At 42.8% G+C, this 21,015-nt stretch overlaps 1 protein-coding gene across 1 annotated transcript in view; it reads left to right on the top strand.

The window, feature by feature from the left end:
* The window catches only part of SNRNP200 (small nuclear ribonucleoprotein U5 subunit 200), a 47,839-nt gene that overhangs the window by 6,796 nt on the left and 20,028 nt on the right, over window positions 1-21,015 (top strand). The window contains exons 5-22 of the mRNA XM_083514093.1: window positions 899-954; window positions 2,456-2,554; window positions 2,827-2,979; window positions 6,001-6,100; window positions 7,030-7,166; window positions 7,991-8,074; window positions 8,292-8,465; window positions 9,823-9,960; window positions 10,115-10,270; window positions 11,108-11,278; window positions 11,493-11,686; window positions 13,318-13,441; window positions 15,587-15,736; window positions 16,152-16,262; window positions 17,012-17,143; window positions 17,321-17,509; window positions 19,264-19,461; window positions 20,850-21,002. Coding sequence (XP_083370219.1) covers window positions 899-954; window positions 2,456-2,554; window positions 2,827-2,979; window positions 6,001-6,100; window positions 7,030-7,166; window positions 7,991-8,074; window positions 8,292-8,465; window positions 9,823-9,960; window positions 10,115-10,270; window positions 11,108-11,278; window positions 11,493-11,686; window positions 13,318-13,441; window positions 15,587-15,736; window positions 16,152-16,262; window positions 17,012-17,143; window positions 17,321-17,509; window positions 19,264-19,461; window positions 20,850-21,002 — 2,519 coding nt within the window. The remainder of the gene's footprint in view (window positions 1-898; window positions 955-2,455; window positions 2,555-2,826; window positions 2,980-6,000; window positions 6,101-7,029; window positions 7,167-7,990; window positions 8,075-8,291; window positions 8,466-9,822; window positions 9,961-10,114; window positions 10,271-11,107; window positions 11,279-11,492; window positions 11,687-13,317; window positions 13,442-15,586; window positions 15,737-16,151; window positions 16,263-17,011; window positions 17,144-17,320; window positions 17,510-19,263; window positions 19,462-20,849; window positions 21,003-21,015) is intronic.

Here is a 21,015-nt window from a genome sequence, read left to right as displayed (position 1 = left end):
ATGACTAGGATGGAAAGGTTAAAGGAGAGGAGCTAAAAGTTTGAGATTCCTGCATTGCAGGAGTTGGACTAGAACTAGATGACTCTCAGGCTCTCTTCCAACTCTCCATTCTATGATTCTATGACCTACGCTGATGGAGTGGCCCTGATTCCCTTCTCTCCTCTCCTCTGCTGTAGCGTGATGTAGCGGCTGATGCCAGGTGACAGTTGATGAAGAGAGGAGCCTGATTTCTTTGCACAGCTGGGAGTTATAGTAGTGAAATTGTAAAGTTGTTCCTGAATGGTTGCTATAGGTAGTAGAGAGATTAGAGCTAAGTATTGTTTCCCAGTCCTGGACATCAAATAGCACTGAGATGTGAATAAGTTTGGAAGCCTCTGCTAATGTGTTCTCATGGCAGAATGTGGTGGCTGTTGGGCAGGGTAGCTCATGTTGAGGAGACATCATAGTTGACTGATGGAGCACGTGTATTACATGTTCAACCCTTAACAACTCCAGTTAGAGCTTCTTGGGTAACCCCAGCGGGGGGAATTTCCTCCTTTGAGGAGCCAATTTCAGTCAGAGTTTAGTAGTAGGCTAGCTTCATATGTTGGCTCCCAGATGCCTCCTGCATCTATTGAGGTGTCCACCATGCACTGAATTCTGCTGCTTATGTGCCAGTACAAACCACTTTAAATGTTGGTTAGTGGTAGCATGCAAAGATGTGACTAGTGCTTTTGAAGAGCACAGTCTAACATTCTGCACAGCTGCATTACAGGTTGCTTATGAGCATGGATCATTGCTTGCCTGCCTTCAGAGGACACTGCTTTTCAAATAAAGCTCAGGATTATTCTATATAGTACACGTGACCTCTTCTGCTCACATGATGTTGCTTGTTTCTGATTTTTGTCCTCCTTTGTAGATGACAACATTGACGAGACCTATGGGGTGAATGTGCAGTTTGAGTCTGATGAAGAGGTGAGTGATTCATTTGGTGTCAATGGATATGCATATTCCAGTCAAGAAGAGGGTGGCCCTTTTGTCTGCATGCACCCCCATGGAGAAAGAGCATTCCATTTTCTTCACGATGATGGGAGTTTGAATGTAGGCATCCAATAATCACACAAGCAGTCCTCTCTTTTCCCATGTCCTTTTTCTAAGATTATCTTCCTTTCCAGTTTATGGGTGGCAGTCAGTGCTGGTCCTGCTCAGCAGATCCATTGATGTTAGTGGACATGACTAGGTTAGGTTCACTAATTTCAGCTGGTCTGCTTTGAGTAAGGACTTAGTTGAATACAACCCTGAGTTTGTGAAGTGTTGCCGACATGTTAGAAAACTCTACATTTGATGTATTTAACATTAAAGTGACACTGGTAGCTGCAATACTACTGTTTATTATTTTGTACCGATTGACTTGATTACATGGTATTTCCTTCCTCCAAGGAGTTCAAACCAGTTTGTATTTCTCTCCACTCCTCTCTGTTTTATCCTTCCAACAACCCTGTGAGGTAGGTTAGGGTGAGAGTGAATGTCTGGTTGAGTGAGAATTTGAACCCTGGTAGTAGGCTATTAACATTTACATAAGAATGAGGATAATAACACTATACCTTGGAAGTCGAACGGAATCCATTCTGGGAGTCTGTTGACTTCCAAAACATTCGAAAACCAAATTGTGGCTTCTGATTGGCTGCAGGAAGCTCCTGCAGCCAATCAAAAGCCGTGGAAGCCCCGCTGGATGTTCGGTTTCCAAAAGAATGCTTGCAAACCAGAACAATCACTTCCGGGTTTGCGGCGTTCAGGAGCGAAAAGGTCCAGGATGTTCGGGATCCAAGGTACGACTGTAGCAATTTATAGGAGAATGTATGGGAATATTGTATACTGCATTTTTGCGCATATATATTTATATTTATATAATAAATATTTATATTTATATTTATCTTTGTTCTTTTCTTCCTTTTTTCTGTATCTTTTTTTAAAAATTAAAATCACTTCAATAAAATATAAATAACAAAAAAAAGTTTGATCAGCGAACAATACAGTGGTACCTTGGTTTAAGAACAGCTTTGTTTATGAACAACTTGGATTAAGAATGCTGCAAACCCGGAAATAGGTGTTTTGGTTTGTGAACTTTGCCTTGGAAGCAGAACATGTTCCGCTTCCTGTTGAGTGTGTTCCATTTGTAAATTGAGTCCCCCGCTGCTATGGGAAAGCATGCCTTGGTTTAGGAACACTTTGGTTTAAGAGCGGACTTCCAGAACGGATTAAGTTCGTAAACCAAGGTACCACTGTATCTAGTTCCAAGTAGAGGTTTTCTTCTAGGCCTCAACTCCTGCCTGCCTTTGCTTTAATGTAACATCACTTCTGGTAGATGTTCAACAGTGGTAGTCTTTGGTTCTCCTAACAGAGATGCTATGTGGTTGAAAGTGTTGTGGTATGTCCTTGGAAAGGGCACTGAACATGAACTATCTTGCACCCACAGGAGGGTGATGAGGATGTTTACGGTGAAGTACGGGATGAGGCTTCTGACGATGACATGGAAGGAGACGAGGCAGTGGTTCGCTGCACCCTTTCAGCCAATGTGAGTCATGCAGGGAAAAATTCAAAGGCTTTTGCCATTTATTAGGGTGGTGACTGTCAATAGCCTGTGTACATATGTCCAGAATAACTTAAGAATCTCTGATACTATGTGGATTAGGAGAACTTCCTAACTCCTTAGGGGGATATGCCGTACTGTGGAGGAAAACACTACACATGTGGCCCTCCTCACCAAGTTCTTTTTAAGCCTTGTGTGCTGTAAGCTTTCATGTCTGTGTGCCAAGTAAGTTGTGCAGATAATTCTGTTTCTCTTAGCTTGTGGCCTCAGGTGAACTGATGAGCTCCAAAAAGAAAGACCTGCACCCCCGAGACATTGACGCTTTCTGGCTGCAGCGGCAACTGAGCCGTTTCTATGATGATGCCATCGTATCCCAGAAAAAAGCCGATGAAGTGCTGGAAATCTTAAAGGTGCTCTGTTTTCTTCTGTTTCTTTCTGGTTGCTTACTTCTTTTCTGGACAGGTGCTAGCTGTTATTGTATATTTGTACCTTAATGTGAAAAACAACAATATATTGCATGTGTGGCTTCTCTAAGAAGGGGGGAAGACCTGGACCTACTGTGTGTAGTTTCCCAGGTGCTTTGGCTTTTGAATTGCCTTGATTCCTGGAATTGTGCAGGCGTCAACAATGGGTTAACATACTCATACACTTAGAAGAGGCAGGGATCTTTGCCTGAAACGTGGGATGGGTGACTCCCTGAGCCGCCTCCCTCAATTTAGTCTCTGCCTTGTCTATATAGAGCTGCATTTTAGATTTCTGCTTTCAGGTTCCTGCTTTATTTGTTCTCATTTTTCTACTTTTACTTTGGTTCTCTTGGCAGCTCCTTTTAGGTTTTGCTTTTTCTCCATCATTTTTAAAATCTGCCCTGAATGGTTGGGATCTGGAAGGCCAGTGCCAGAACCTGTGCCTGTCTTCCTCTTGAGACCTCAAGTCATGGTCTTCTGGGTACTTTCTCTCCTGAGGTGGGAGAGGAATAATAGAATCTTAGAGTTGGAAGGGACCCAAGAGTCATGGGTCATCTAGTCCAGCTCCCTTCAACGCAGGAATCCCAGCTAAAGCCTCCATGAGAGATGGATATCCAACCTCTGCTTAAAAACTTCCAGTAGAGTGGCACTATTACTTCCCTGTAATATCACGGGGGGCTTTGTCAAAAGCTTTACTGAAATCAAGATACACTATCCACAGCATTTCCCTGATTCATTAAGTTTGTAATTCCATCAAAAAAAGAAATCAGATTGGTCTGGCATGACTTATTTTTGAGAAACCCATGCTGGGTCTTAATAATCACAGCATCCTTTTCTAAGTGCTCACAGACCGACTGTTGAATTACCGTATTTTTCAGTGTATAAGACGCCCCCGTGTATAAGACGCCCCTTATTTTCCGGTATTTAAGAAAATGCAGGAAGCTTTTTGGGGGGAGGATTGCCCAGAGTTGTTGACCTTTTTTGGGGGAGGATTGCAAAAGTGTGGTATATATTCTAAGACCTTCCCTGGTATCAATATCAAGCTCACAGGTTGGTAGTTTCCTGGGTCTTCCTTTCCCCCCTTTTTGAACATGGGGACAATGTTTGCCCGCCTCAAGTCTGTAGGGACCTCACCTGTTCTCCAAGAATTCTCAAAGATCATAGACAAAGTTTCTGAAATTACATTTGCATGCTCCTTTAGTACCCTTGGATACAGCTCATCAGGCCCTGGAGATTTGAATTCATTTAAAGTAGCTATGAGTTCCCTTACTATCTCTTTTCCTATCATGGGCTGCAGCTCCCTCCTTACATCATTTATTCTGTTATCACTAGGCTGGGCATGGTTTCCTTTTGGGTCAAAACAGAGGCAAAGTAGGTGCTGAATAATTCCACCTTCTCTCTGTCACCCAATGGCATTTCTTCGTCTTCTTCATGCAAAGGACTTACCACTTGTTTGTTCTACCTCTTACTTCGGACATAGCCAAAGAAACCTTTTAAAAAACTATTATTAACCTATATTGCAGGCCTGAACTCATACTGAGCTTTAGCCGGCCTGACTTTTCCCCTGCAACTGTTGGCTACTCGAGTATACTCCTCCTTTGTGATTTCCTCTTTCTTCCATTTCTTATACATGCCCTTCTTAACTCTCAGCTCATCTGTAAGTTTATACGTCCTATTTCTTCTTGGTATTGTCTGCATTTGGGCCTTCAATATTTCTCTTTTTAGAAACTCCCCTCCTCCTTGGACTCCCTTCTCTTTGAGTATTTTTGACCATAAGTAGCTCCTTGAGCTTTTTGAAATTGACCTTTTTAAAGTCCAGAGTGTCTCTCTGGCTACACTCAGTTTCCCCCTGCCTCTGTATCCTGAAACCCAGGAGAACATGATCATTTCCTTCCCAGTTTCCGAGTACTTCCATTTCATTGATCAGTTCCTCCCTATTGGTGGGAACCAGGTCCAAGATAGATGATCCCCTTGTTGGTTCTTCCACCTTCTGGAAGATGAAATTGTCAGCAAGGCAATGGAGGAATTTGTCAGACCGTACATTCTTAGCAGAGATTGACCTGGGATGCTCCTCAGCAATTTCTTTTAAAGGGACTTCAAGTCAGTACTCCCTGCCACCCTCTCAGGCCAAAGTTCTGATGACTTGTTGGGCAATATAGGGCTGGCTTCCAGCTGTGTAGCCTACCCTGGAGATCAAAGCAGCATGCTTGTTTCTCTCTCGGACCCCTTGTAGTTTACACAGGAAGGTAGTCCATTCTCCCAGTCTTCCCCAAGTAAAAGCAGTGTGCTGGTCTTTAACAACCCATATCTTAGACATCCAGTAGTGTCAAACGGCCTAAACATGTGGGGATTTCAGAATTCCAAGACTAGCAAATGCACACAGTTCCCACTCATCAAATTATGAAACTTAAAAATTGGCAGTAAGGCAGATAGATGGTGAAACAGAATTCTGAAAACAAAAGAGCTTGGGGCTCAAAACCTGGTTGCCTCTAACCTATTCACTAAAAACACAGTATTTCTAGTCTACTTATGAGTAAGCAGTGGGAATGGTCAGCTGCCAGTGCATTGTGGACAACATGCTTGTGGACCCCTTGATGGAGGGAGGGGACAAAGCTGCATAGAGCAGGTCAGCTTTTGATGTTTCTCTCACCCCACATTGGAGTGAGTGGTACCTGCCTCCATCTGACCAATGACAGCCAATGTCATGTTTCATAGGTGAGCAGGGAATACTTTTGCCAGAGGCTTGGGAAGGGGACAAACCTCCCCTGGTGTAGAGGGAGATGGGCCATTTCAGGCGTAAACTGGATTTTCCGATTTTCCCGGCATCTTCCTGTCAGCCATTCCTGGGGATTTGAATAACTGGTGGGAGATGCATAATGCCTTTCTTAGGGGAAAATGGAGAAGCAATTGAGCAATTTCCTTTGTCACATAACCTATTTCCACTGCTCCCCTTTCATGTCTCCCCAGACTGCCAGCGATGACAGAGAATGTGAAAACCAGCTTGTCTTGCTTCTCGGTTTTAATACATTTGACTTCATCAAAGTGTTGAGGCAACACAGAATGATGAGTGAGTGCTTGCTATATTGTTATTATGTAGAGATCTCAAAATATTGGGTTGTCTGAAATCTTGGCGTGCACAGAGAACTTGGATTTGTATGGAGAAATTTCTTACCTAGCAGTTTCTTCTATAAAAAGCAGTGCAAGTGAAATAACACCCCCTACCAGCCCTCTGCACATGCCAAAAGACTTGAGAGAGAGAGGTGGTGTCTTATCACATTTGCACTAAGATATTTAGATAAGAATGGCCTAACTTGGAATGATATGAAGTACAGTGGTACGTTGGAAGTTGAATGGAATCCATTCCGGAAGTCCATTCGACTTCCAAAACATTCGGAAGCCAAGACACGATTTCCAATTGGAAGCCGCGGAAAGCTCATTGGACGTTCAGGTTCCAAAGAACATTCGCAAACCGGAACACTCCCAGGTTTGTGGCGTCCGGGAGCCAAAATGTTTAACTTGCAAGGCGTTCTGGATCCAAGGTACAACTGTACAACGTTTCATTATTGTGTGGTTGCTTTTGTGTGTATTAAATAGCACCTGTGTGTCCACCAATCCAGATCAGGACTGTCACAGGGCATAGATAGTGTTAAAATGTGGTTAGTTGTGTGAGTTGAGGACTATTAATAAAAAACATGGGAGAGAAGAGACAGCAGTGCAGAATGAAAATATGCTGCCCTATTTTGTACTTCTACAGGTAGCTGACATATTTAAAAATTAAACTGAGCACTAAATACCTATTAGAAGAAAGTTAATACAGATCCCTAGAAATACAAATTCTGCACCCAGATCATTTGCCTCTGGGAAGTACAGACAAAAAAGTACAGTCGGTCACCACTCATTTCCTTTGTTTGTCCTTAAGGGGGATTCAGTTGTGTGTTTTGTCTGGAGTTCTCAGGAGTAGAATAAGATACTACAATTATTTGTTTTCTCTCCCAGTCTTGTACTGTACCCTCTTGGCTAGTGCTCAGAGTGAAGCTGAGAAGGAGAGGATTATGGGGAAGATGGAATCTGACCCTGAGTTGTCAAAGTTCCTGTATCAGCTGCATGAGACGGAGAAGGAAGATCTGATCCGGGTAAGGGTTGGGGATGGAGGTGGGAAGGAATCTGGAGTAAAAATGATTTAATGGTGTTGGCTTGCTTATATATTTGGCCTGAAGGCATCAATGTGGGTTGCAATACATCCTTGTTCCATTTCACTCCAATGATTGCTCTGTAAGGCAGGTCAGACCATGAGAGTGAGTGAATCTTGACTGATCGACTTGCTCAGGCCCTTAGTACATTATAAGACCAAGCAGCAGTTTCAACTGTAGCCTCCCTTCCCATGATTTTACTCAGTGTGGAACAAGTTCATCAGTTTTGTTGAATCACTTAAACTAAATAGTTTTGGATTTTGAACATATGTAATTAATTGTTGCTGGTTTGAATTTTAATGTGTTATTATCTTCCTTAGTGGGTCATGGAAACTGCTATTCTGAAACTGCTATTCTGAAAGCTTTTTTTATAGTTTAGGGTAGGGGGCACAGGGGAAGAGTTTATAGAACCAAGGGGCAGTGGTCTGAAAATATTGGGGAACCACTACTCTATTGTGAGTCTGTAACAGCACAGTCCTATTATATATGTTAACTTTGGTTCAGTGGGTTTTATGTCTTAGAAAAAGTATTTCTTATTGTGCCTTATTGGGAATGATATACACACAATGGGCAGTGGAAAGGAAGAAGGATCAGAATTGCAAGCTTTTGTAGGGCAAAGTTCAAATTGGCCACACAATTTACTACAAGATGTCAGGAGAGGAGAAAGTGCTGAGTGTATATAGGAGCTCACCATTGTTGAGCAGCCTGGTATGGATCCTTGGAACAAAAGCTCACCCTCACGTGGAGTTTGTGTCCTCCCACTTCAGGAAGAACGCTCTCGCAGGGAACGTGTCCGCCAGTCCCGCATGGACACTGACATGGAAACCATGGATCTGGATCAAGGAGGAGAGGTACTCTTGCTTCACCAAATATTCTTAGGTGGGGGGGGGGGTCTGAGCTACATGTGACGTGCTACACAAACTGGGGGGGAAATCATTCCTCATCTTAACTCCCCTGCTTGTTTATGAATGAAAGATTGGTGGGGTGGGGTTTTTACGGGTTTCTGTGCTATCGCATCTTAATTTAATGAACTACTTTTGATGGAAATTTCCATTTTGTCCATTTCAGGCACTGGCCCCTCGGCAAGTTTTAGACTTGGAGGACCTTGTGTTTGCCCAAGGCAGTCACTTCATGGCCAACAAGCGATGCCAGCTGCCAGATGGCTCTTTCCGCAGACAACGCAAAGGCTATGAGGAAGTTCATGTTCCTGCGCTGAAGCCGAAGCCCTTTGGTTCAGAAGAGGTTGGTGATGTGTTTTTTATTTCCCCTCTATATAGACAGCACTTGCGGCAGGGGGCTTGTGGTCTTGACTGCACCAAACACACTCATTCACAAACTAGCAGCCTTGCTGGATGCCTTCAGCAACCATGAAGCCTTCTTTGCACATCCTACTGTTTCTTGGTCTCTCAGGCTGGTAGCAGGTTGTATGCTAACTACTGATCTACAGTGGTACCTCGGGTTACATACGCTTCAGGTTACACACTCCGCTAACCCAGAAATAGTGCTTCAGGTTAAGAACTTTGCTTCAGGATAAGAACAGAAATTGGGCTCCGGCGGCGCGGCGGCAGCAGGAGGCCCCATTAGCTAAAGTGGTGCTTCAGGTTAAGAACAGGTTCAGGTTAAGAACAGACCTCCGGAACGAATTAAGTACTTAACCCGAGGTACCACTGGATTGTCTAGTGTCCTGGTGCTTGCACAGGGGGTCCTTGTATGAACTCGGCCTCTGCTTTTTTTCTGTTGCTCGTTAAAGAGACCACAGAGAAAAAAACAGAGATTGAGATGCTAGTCTAGGCTAGTCTAGACAATAGCCTGAGACTGCAAAGAGAACCAAGCAATAGCAGCAGTATTACCCCAGGAAAAGCTCCAGTTTAAAAATCCTGGACAAATAAAGTCTATAACAGCAGTCTGTTAGGGAGGTTAGGTGGCACCATTGAGAGAGCCGTGTGACTGGAGCTTTGCTCTCAAAAAAGAAAACCTTGGAAACCTGAGAAATCCATCAAGAGGGTCTTCTGGGAGAAGCGAAGTTACAGGGAACCAGGCACCCTCCCTGTGGAACGCCCTGCCTTCAGATGTCAAGGAGATAAAAAATTACACAACTTTTAGAAGACCCCTGAAGGCAACCCTGTATCAGGAGGTTTTTAGTGCTTTGGTTTTTATTATGTTTTATATATGCTGTAGGCTGCCCAGAGTGGCTGGAGAAATACAGCCAGATGAGCATGGTAGAAATAATAAAATGATAATGATGATGATGATGAAGGAGACATTGTAGCAGCTAACTGCTGCTGAGGTCTTTGTTGAGCAGGTGATGTGTTAGGAATTTGGACAAGGCTCTATGTCCTTCCAGTCACCAGGGCCATCTTGGAAGAATTGCTTTGGCATTTGCTGCCCATCTAAGATTTGTCATCCTCTTTACAACTTTAGTCTGCTTAATTGCATCACTGCTTTTATGGGCCAATGGGCAGCATAGGCTCTTTCCTCTAAAGTGACTTCAGAGAGAATTGTGGATTTGAACGGCTTCTGTTCCATCTATAAGGATTCTGTCTCATGAGTTTCTTACTGACTTGCTGGACAAAACCATTATTTCTTTTCTTATTCTCAGCAACTACTTCCTGTGGACAAGCTCCCCAAATATGCACAGGCTGGATTTGAGGGATTCAAAACACTGAACCGGATTCAGAGCAAACTGTACCGTGCTGCCCTTGAGACAGATACAAATTTGCTACTCTGTGCACCCACGGTGAGTGTTCCTTTTTCTGATGTCAAATATGATTGATCTTTCTGAGCCTCTGCACTGTTCCTTGATTTTTATTAGGGGAAATGTCTTTCTGGTCTCCTGTTTGAGGGGAGGGATGGGAGAGTGAGGATTTTCTTTGACACACTCTTCATTCCAGGGTGCTGGGAAGACAAATGTGGCTTTGATGTGTATGCTGCGTGAGATTGGGAAACACATTAACCTTGATGGAACAATCAACGTGGATGACTTCAAAATCATCTACATTGCACCAATGAGGTCTTTAGTCCAGGAAATGGTGGGCAGCTTTGGGAAGGTAAGAGGAAACAGCAATTGGCTTGTATAAGACCTTCACCAGGTGGGAGTGGATGGAGGAGAGGCGGTGTCCAGTGTTCTGAGGAGCTTTCCCACTTGTGCTTATTAGGTGTTGCTATCATTTAAATTTATATGGCAGCCCAACAATAAAAGTATCAAGGCAACTTATAAAATAAAAGCAACCAAAGTATTTTAAAAATAGAAAGATTAAAACAAAAAGGGTCAGTAAAAACAAGCACAGTACAAGGAATTAAACAGAAAAGTGTTTGCCAAAACAACTTGCAATGTAATAGATGCAGCACAATAGGAAAAAGTAGTGGAGGGAAGAGGAAAACAAGCAAGGTTACTTTGTTTGCAGCCATTCCACCAGTTTTTTTTAACCATCTGTTCAAAAGGGCTGGGCCTATTAGCAGTAGTGTCCAGGCAGCCAATGGAAAGAGCTTAGTTTGTCTTGCCTCTCTCTCTCATGGATGCTAGGGGGAAGAGTCGATACCTAATGAGAGCTGTTGGAGAATAGTGTTTAAGTCTGAATTAGGGGCTCTTTGGATCTTTGCTTTGGGCCTATTAATCAGTTTAAGGCAGCCTTGTCATTCATGCTGCCTAGGGTTGCTGGGAGTTGTAGTCCAAAGCACCTGGAGGGCTCTAGGTTGCGGAAGACTGTTTTCAGGTGTGCCCCACACTCTCAACCACACATTGTTGTAATTTAGAGGCAGTTTAAAGCTTTGCTTTGCTGGAAGCTTTGCTGTTAGGGTTTAAACAGTAATGTGTGTGGAATACTTGAAAGCACACTATGAATGCACACCTGTTATTTATAGCTGTGTTCCAATTTTCCTTCTAGCGCCTGGCCACTTATGGCATCACTGTGGCTGAGCTGACTGGGGACCACCAGTTGTGCAAGGAAGAAATAAACGCCACTCAGATAATTGTCTGCACTCCAGAGAAGTGGGACATCATCACCCGCAAAGGAGGCGAGCGTACCTATACCCAGCTGGTGCGCCTCATTATTTTGGTGAGTTGCCTTGGAAGCTTCTCGTTGAGCTGTGATGAGGGCCTGTGCTTCTGCTACACACATCCCTGCTGGGGATATTTTCTGGGTGGGAGAACATTTGAGACACTCAGAATTGCAACCAGCCAAATGTAATGGTTTCTGGGCTTTATTGGGGATGTGTAAATGGTGTGGTACCCCCCTGAGCAAGGAGGGTAATGCTTCCTGCATTCTACAGGATGAGATCCACCTCCTGCATGACGACCGGGGCCCTGTTCTGGAAGCCTTGGTGGCCAGAGCCATTCGCAACATTGAGATGACTCAAGAAGATGTGCGGCTTATTGGGCTGAGTGCCACCCTCCCAAACTACGAGGATGTGGCTACGTTCTTGAGGGTGGAGCCTACCAAAGGCTTGTTCTACTTTGACAACAGGTATGGTGTGTGTGCTGTGGAGAGTCTTCTTTTTTATGACTTTCAGTTATATGCATTTCAATAGTTTTATAATCATTCTCACATTTCAAAACTCGACTTCATTCCTCCTCTTTCTGCAGTTCCTTAAATTTATTTTTATCATTTCCTGCATATTCTAAATTAACTTAACTTACTCTTTTATTCATCTACTTTAAATATATACTTTCATGAAACTGCAGGTTATTACAATAATTCTGCCAATGTCCTTATCTGTTTAGAGTTTGTTTGTAAATATTAAATAAACCATTTCCATTCTTTTATAAAAAGTTTGTTATCTTGATTTGTTATTTTTCCACTAAATTTCACTATTTCTGCATAGTCCATAAGTTTTTGTATCCATTCTTCTTTCATTGGGACTTCTTCTTTCCATTTTTGGGCAAATAGCATTCTCGCCGCTGTAGTCGCATACATGAATACATTTCTATACTGTTTAGGTAGTTCTCCCTCTATAATTCCCAAAAGAAAAGCTTTGGTGTTTTTTTTACAAATGTTATTTTAAACATCTTTTTCAATTCATTGTATATCATTTCCCATTAAGCTTTAACCTTTCTATAGGACCATCACATATGATAAAAAACCCTTTTTCCCCTCTCTGCATTTCCAACACTTAATCAGTTTTGATTTATACATTTTTGCCGATTTACTCGGCATTCGATACCATCTTTATAACATTTTCATGTAGTTTTCTCTTAAACCATAGCATGCTGTAAATTTTATATCCGTATTCTACAATCGGTCCCTTGTTTCCATATCTATATTAAAACCAATATCTATTTCCCAATGTATCACTGAAGATTTTACTTGCTCATTCTTTGTCTCCCATTCCAATAATACCTTATACGTTTTAGGCAGCACTTTAACATTGCATTCCAACAGATCTCTCTCCAGTTGTTACATTTGTTTCCCAAACCCTTGTATTCCATTTTTCTTAAATATTTCATTCAAATGATTATACTGTATCCATGTTGTTAACTTTCTGATAAAACCTTAATTTGTTTAATTTAAACTCTCCTCCCTCTTGTTTTAATATATTTCTATAAGTTGTCCAACCTTCTATCATACTCAGCCCGGAAGTGCCTCCACCCCCAGCGCACAGCGGCAGTTGGCTGCGGTGAAGGTGCTGAGGCACCCCCTCAAACGCTGGCTTTGCACGGGGGGCGGGGGGTTATTTAAAAGGCTTTGCTGGGGTGTGTGCAGCCATGTGCCCCTCAGCAGAGCAGTTTAAAGAAGTGGGACTCGGGAGCTGCAGCGGTTTCACTCGCCATATACTGCGGGGTGAAGCCGCCATCATGCTCTGGCCCTCATCCTGGGTGATGTATCACTACAGTCCTAGCCTCAATAAACCAAGTGTTTCTGCACAAAGTTCTGTGTGCACTATGTTTGCCTGTATATATTTGCTCTCTAGGTAAATGACCTGTTTGCGGCTATGGAGTTGTTTTTTAATGTCAAACAAGAAGGGGATGTGCAGTGTATTTTGTAGGGTAGATAAATATGCCATTGCTCCTTCACTGTAGATTCCTGAGGAAGTAATTGCCTTTTGCAGATCTTACCTTTTTGCTTGTCACTTACTTGATGCCTGACACTTTTTGCAGTTTCCGCCCAGTGCCCCTGGAACAGACTTATGTGGGAATCACTGAGAAGAAAGCAATCAAGCGCTTCCAGATCATGAATGAGATTGTGTATGAGAAAATCATGGAGCATGCTGGGAAGAACCAGGTAGGTTCTTTCATCTCTGGGTAAATTGGGGCAGGGTGTGTGGGAAGAGTGGTTGCATCTCAAAGATGCAGGGAACCAGGCAGAGGGCCTTCTCGGTAGTGGCATCCGCCCTGTGGAATGCCCTCCCACCAGATGTCAAAGAAAAAAACAACTACAAGACTTTTTGAAGGCATCTGAAGGCAGCCCTGTTTAGGGAAGCTTTTAATGTTTGACGGATTATTGTATTTTAATGCTTTGTTGGAAGCCACCCAGAATGGCTGGGGAAACCCAGCCAGATGGGCGGGGTATTAATAATAATAATAATAATAATAATAATAATAATAATAATAATAATAAATTATTATTATTATTATTATTATTATTATTTTATTATGATGATTTTGGAAGAACAACTTGCAAGTGGGTGGAGGCATCTCTGTGCACCCCTCTTTACCTTCAGGCATCCTATTTGGCCATTGCTTTCTTTCTTTTTAAAAAAATAATATTTATTACTTTTCCAACAATTTAAACACTACAAAAAAAATATAAACAATACAATACAAAAACAATACATAACACTAACACATTAAACTAACAAAACAAAACCAGTTTAAAACACATCAAAGAGTTTCAATATCTTATCTTTCAATCACTTATTTCAATGACCTCCTCACACCTCCCTTTTTGTATTCCACTTCTGTTAATTGTTTCAGCAATTCCTTTCCATCTTCCTCTGCTTTCTATCCTTTAATTATCTTAACACATTCTAACCTTATTTTTCCCTTTAATACTCTATTAATCTATTTATACTTAATTCCTTATAACATTTCTACTAAAGCCATACCAACATTTCCCTAACATTCATTAATTTTACAGTATTTCTGTAAATAGTCTTTATTTGGCCATTGCTTTCTATCCCCTCCCCCACTTTGAAATATCATTTCTTAATCTGTTCTTGGCTCAGGGATGTGGTGAAGTGCATCTTCTCAGGAAGAGGCATGCGTTGTTGGGAAGGTCGTCCTGGCTGCTGGGGAGCTGCTGATTTGGAACTGCATTACAGCCTCTATGGTGTTTCTTCTATAACCCAGCTGGAGTTCCCCATTTTGTTGAACATTGACTATTTTATTTTTATGGGTCTCTTGGTTGTAACTGCAGTGAACTTAAGTGGACAAGAGTTGCAATTTTAACACTGGGTACATTTTGAACATGCCAAGTCTGACCCAATATAACTTACCTTGACAGGTAGCAGCTTCCTGTGATTTCTCCAGGTGTCATTCTCAGTGCCAAGGTCTTTTTAACTGGTGATATCTGGATTTTAGATTGCAAGCCTGAGAGCAGAGGCTGATTTCGCTTTTTCTTTAGTGACTTTTAATCCACACTGGGAGCCTCTTCAGTTGAAGAGTGTGGTAAAAATGCTTTAAATGAACAGGACCTGGAATCTTCTGCTTACAAAAACCTGTGCTGCCTCCCCTTTTTTGCCTGGTCCTACAGCTATATTTTATAGTATAGAGAAAAAGAGGGTGGGCTGCTGTCTATCTGAAGCACATAGCAAGCTAATGTCATGGTATATCTGTTGAGTACCTGTAAGCCCTTCTAAACTGCTCTCCTCTTGAGCCCTAATCCAGCTTTTCTTTGTACAGACATTTAGGAAAGAGCAGGCAGAGTTATGCATAGTGTTCATCTGTGTTTTGGGGTTCTCTTTCCAGCAGATGCTGCTGCTGCTTTCAGACATGTCAATACAGTCTACTCTCACACAGTAGAGTGGGAAAGGGGCTGTTTTCCTCTATGCCACTGTTAATTGACTCTGGTGCTCTCCATTTATTCAGAATGTGTGTATTCTTATAAACCAAAAATCATGTTGGCTCCCTGCATGATTTTAGAACATTTATCTGAATGAACAGGGGTCTAAATCGCATCTGGAGCCTACCTGCACAGAGCAAGCTTTCCATTGCAGGCCTCACCCATATGGCTAGAAGAGAATGCAGGGCCAGCAAATATAGTTCTTCCCCTTTCCTCACATGATGTTGATCACATGAAGCAGAACACCTTTTGGACTTTTCCGCTTGTACTTATACTGTCCTCTTTGATCCCCGTCCCCAATGGCTTGCTTTCTCATTGCATAGCTATCATGGACTGATAACTTTGATTTCTGTTGTCTCCAATCAGGTGCTAGTGTTTGTCCACTCCAGGAAGGAGACCGGGAAAACTGCTCGAGCCATCAGGGACATGTGTCTGGAGAAAGACACCCTGGGTCTCTTCCTGCGAGAGGGCTCTGCCTCCACCGAGGTCTTGAGGACAGAAGCTGAGCAATGCAAGGTATTTATTTCTGTATTTATTCAACCTTTATCTACCACTTTGTCATATTTAATTTGTATTCACAAATTAACCCATATAAATGAATACCAAAATAACCAAACCAAAAAATAATTGGCAAGAAACAACGCAGTGATAAAATCTGTGTCAGAACCAGAAAATAAAGTGGTTTGCTTTCAAAGGCCAAGTGAAACCTTTTCTTTTCATAAGTCTTGGGAAAGAGTCCCTTCCCCTAGTGGAAGGCCAACCCAGGCTTCTCAGAGGATAGAATTCAGAGATTCGCCAGAATATCTTTAGTGCTTGCTAGCATCTCCTTTCTTTCTCTAGAACAAGTTTGCATCTCTTCCTTCACTTAGCTACAGAAAATCAGGAAGCATTGGGTTTTTTTGATGGCAATGTTGTTGTTTTTTGCTCACAGAATTTGGAGCTTAAAGACTTGCTGCCCTATGGCTTTGCCATTCACCATGCTGGCATGACCAGGGTGGACCGAACATTGGTGGAAGATCTGTTTGCAGACAAGCACATCCAGGTATGACAGCAGATTTCCCCCAGCAAACTATTTGAAGGCGTCACCCCCTCCAAAGTTGATGGGCATTGCCATTCAAATGGTGTCCATGTATGGCATTATGTGATTGATTATGCAAGGCGGGGCATGACTGGCTCCCCTCCAAATATTTAATTCAAGTTGGAACCCTGCTTCCCGGTGAGGTGAAAGACAGGGAAGAGGGCAAGACAACAAACAGCAGGTGGAGCTTGGGGTAGGCAGAACCCCATAATATGCTTGACATAGAGGCACACGTGAACTTTAAGTTGTCATGGTGGGGAGAGAGCAAGACCAGAGACTGGGAAGGGAAAGAAATAGATTCAGGGGTGGAAGGCATATGGAGAGTGAAACTAGGGGTTGGGGAAAGAGGTTAAGAACTGTGGGAAGAAATAGGTTGAGGGACTGGGATGTGGGCAAAGAAAGATCAAGGGTAGGGACTGGAGGGGCAGACTTGGGAGACAAAGGGGTGAGCATGGGGAGCTTTTCTTTCTCCTAGCACAGCACTGAAGCAAAACAATCTTGTCATGGTTCCCTCTCTGCTTTAAACTGATGCAGTGCAGCCTGTCTGCTCTTCTCCTGCTTACCACCCAGTCTCCAAAGATGGTTGATGGCGAAGCTCTATTAAAATTGGGTGCCACTTTTAATCCCCCCCCCCCGGTGTATTGCAGCATTGTCGGGAGTTCCTTTGAAACTAAGCAGAAGATTCTTTCAACCCTGATATTTTCCCCTTACAGGTTTTGGTATCCACAGCAACTTTGGCTTGGGGTGTAAATCTTCCTGCTCACACCGTCATCATCAAGGGGACACAGGTGTACAGCCCAGAGAAAGGTCGGTGGACTGAACTGGGTGCCCTGGACATCTTGCAGGTAATTCCTATGGGACACAGGCACACACTGTAGTGGATTTTAGGATTAAGGACACTGTTTCTCTCTGTGTTTCTTTAGATGTTGCAGAAATATTGTTAAGACACTTGGCTGTTAATTAATGTTAGAAACTCTGTTTGAGGTCTAACTTGCCTCTCTGACTTGTGTGTTTTTTTAAAGATGCTGGGTCGTGCTGGGAGACCTCAGTACGACACCAAGGGCGAGGGAATCCTGATCACTTCTCATGGAGAGCTGCAGTATTACCTCTCACTGCTGAACCAGCAGCTTCCCATTGAGAGCCAAATGGTGGCGAAGCTGCCAGACATGCTGAATGCAGAGGTCGTGCTGGGCAACGTCCAAAATGCAAAGGTGAGGAGGAGAGACCCCAGTCATAGAATCATAGAGTTGGAAGAGACCACAAGGGCCATCGAGTCCAACCCCCTGCCAAGCAGGAAACCCCATCAGAGCACTCCTGACATATGGTTGTCAAGCCTCTGCTTAAAGACCTCCAAAGAAGGAGACTCCACCATGACTTGTGTCATGACTTGTGGCTGCTCTGTTTTTAGTGTCTCAGTGTAGAGATAAAGGGGGATGCTGTGTTAGGGAGACCATTTAGTCACAACACCTGATTAGGGATTTTGAGTGTGTGTATAAAGTATAATGTAACAGTCCTTCAGATGGTTCTAGAGTCACATTTTGGGAGGCTAGATACTCAGCTGTGAATCTGGCATCTAGAATCATGCAGGGCAGTAGTCGTGGTATTTAGTGGGTTGTGTGTGAGAGAAGTTCATCTCTGAAGCCTCTCAGCCTAGTTCGTGACAATTTCAGAATTCAGGGCTTTATCCAGTATTCTCTGTCAGCTAGTGCAAGGGTTCTTGTGCTGTGGACGGTGAGTTTTAATGCTGTGAAATAGGAATCCAGTGCAACAGCTGACTAGTGGAAACCCATTATGCAACAGATGGTACAACAAAGAGCCACCTGCTTCTGCATTCTCTTGCAAAACAATGTTCTCTTGTTGCCAGACATTTCACCAGTGACATCTTAGTGCTCCATTTGATAAAATCCTCAGTCTTCCCCTCTTCTCTTAAGGCCACATCCACACCATCAGTTTAAAACACTCTTACACCACTTTTAACTGTCTTGGCTTCCTCACCCTGGCCAAATCCTGGGAAATGCAGTTTCTTGCTTTGTGAGGGGTAAACTACAGTTCCCAGGATTCTTTGGGGGTGAGCCATGACTGCTAAAGTGGCATAAATGTGCTTTAAATGGCTGGTGTGGATGTGACATTAGTTAATGAATCTGCAAAGGTGTGCCCCTCTTCACTATTATTTGAAGGACCTGTCCTTTGCATTTTCATTCCATTTATTATATTTCTATGCCACTTTTCACTCACACAAGTCACAAAGCATCTTATGCACAGTAAATAATAATATATTAGAACACCACAAATTACAACGTAAATCATACAAAAAATAAACAAATCATTAGTAGAGCAATTACAGATTATCAGTAAAACAACCACTTTCTATAAAATGCTATTAACAAAACAATTTAAAATATAGGCTAAACAGCACAACCACAAGAAAAGTCATATTATAAAATTCACAAAGCATGACAGCACTCATAATCCACAAAACAATATTAACAAACTAACAACCAAAAACAAACTAAGCACTGTTGAATTCACACACACACTCTCCACCCCATGACTCATAGTCTCCTACTCAGTTCATCAGAAGGCACATACGCAGAATGGTCATGACAGCAACTCCCTTCTGAAAGCTTCTAGGGCTGAAAGGGCTGGAGGTTGGGGCAAGGCAGGTGGGAAAAGCCCTTGCCCAGGCATAGGCAAACTTGGCCCTCCAAATGTTTTGGGACTACAACTCCCATCATCCCTAGCTAACAGGACCAGTAGTCAAGGGTGATGGGAACTGTAGTCTCAAAACATCTGGAGGGCCGAGTTTGCCTATGCCTGCCCTTGCCTGATGGCCAGCAGAGGTGGCCTTTAAAGCATGCTGTGATGTCCCTGTGGCCTCTGCCCCATCCTATCCCTTCCAGGATTTGAGGCATGACAGGTTGCTGGAAACTGCTGACTCTGACACTGTGTTTCTTGGCCGCTGCAGGATGCTGTAAACTGGCTTGGCTATACTTACCTCTACATACGAATGCTACGTTCCCCAACTCTATACGGGATATCGCATGATGACCTGAAAGGAGACCCACTGTTGGACCAGCGCCGACTGGATTTGGTGCACACTGCAGCTCTGATGCTAGATAAGAACAACCTGGTCAAGTACGACAAGAAGACAGGGAACTTCCAGGTGAGAGTGGAGTTCAAACTCTCTTTGCAGGTGCTTTCTGCTAGTCTTATCAGGAATCTGGCCACCCAGGATGCTTATTTGCAGCTGCTTTGCCAGCCTCTTTGTGCATCTTCACACGTTATATTCTTATATTCTTATCACACAAAACTTATTTTGCTGCTTTAAAATAAAATGTGTTACTATTTGTATGCCGCCCTTCAGCCAAAAAGGCTTCCTAGGTGGCTCCCAAGAATAAGCAGATAAATACAAATAAAATAACACGAATACAAAATTATACAAATCCCAAATGATGTGTGTATATTTAGTACGTAACATTTTGCTATATGACATATGGCTTCAGTTTGTACAAGCAAAGTGGTAAGTATACTAAAAATGACATCCTATATAGGTTTAAAAATGGTATGCTAAATACTAAAGAGTTGCAGATGGTTGCATCCTGTGCTATCTAAGCACATTATCTTATTTTTTCCTGCTTTTGAGATGCACAAACTAAGAAAATTGCAGGAAACAATAGCAATGTATGCTCCTCATGAAGACGGCAGCATACTCTAGGAGCAGAAATGCATCTCTGATCCAAGCATTGTATATTTCTCCATTGTTATACATGAGAATTATCAGTTTCTAAAGCTTCAGAATGCATTACATAGAAATTTTCACACTAGACATTCCAAATGAATTACAAAAGGAGGCTAAGCCTGTTAGCCAAACTGAACCTCTGTTTACTGAAGTAGTAATATATGACAAGACAGGGATGGAGCAAAGATCCTTTCTCCCCTTTCCATCTGTGGTCATTCCAATCAATGTAAAAATACTTTAAATCTCTGTCACCACTGTCCATGTTTTGTATATTTTGAGTGGAGGAGAAAACAATTTTATATAGCAGTATTTACACAGCACCAAGCCAAACTGGGTAAGCAAAGTAGTCTATGTGCAAGTCACATGTTGGTGCACGTAGCTCGAGCTTCTCCATTTTATTCAAACCACAGAGTGGCTGGCTTAGTGTTGTGTCTGAGCCAGTTTGTTTCTTGAAGCAGCTTCTCCTTTCACTTCAAAAGGCACCCCAAAAACAGCCTTCTAAAACAGTCTCTTTTGTTGGGAGGCAATGGTCCTTCCAAGTACCTAATTCAAGACCTGGTGGGGCTTTTAAGGTTAAAACTTGCACCTTCAGTTATGCTTGGAAAACAGTCTGGGTGCCAATGAACATCTGTTAAAATTTAAATCTCTTAAAACGTGCTCATTCCAGTGCACCAACCTCCCCACCCTATTTTGAACCGAAGTTTCAAAATGTTGAGGGCTGCCCCACCTATGTGTTTCAGTAGCCTAAGCCTGGTTTGTTCTTTCCTCTCCAGTTTGTTAACCAGAAGTGGCTTTCCTCCCTCTCTCCCCAGGTTACTGAGCTGGGCCGCATTGCCAGCCACTACTATATCACCAATGAGACCATACAGACTTACAACCAACTACTCAAGCCCACCTTGAGTGAGATTGAACTCTTCCGGGTTTTCTCACTTTCTTCTGAGTTTAAGAACATCACCGTGAGAGAGGTATGAATCCAGA

This window comes from Podarcis liolepis (assembly GCF_965112155.1).
Source record: "Podarcis liolepis genome assembly, chromosome: 7".
In the NCBI taxonomy this organism is placed as follows: domain Eukaryota; kingdom Metazoa; phylum Chordata; class Lepidosauria; order Squamata; family Lacertidae; genus Podarcis; species Podarcis liolepis.
Note: the sequence above shows the minus strand (reverse complement) of the source record. Positions and strands in the feature narration are given on the sequence as shown.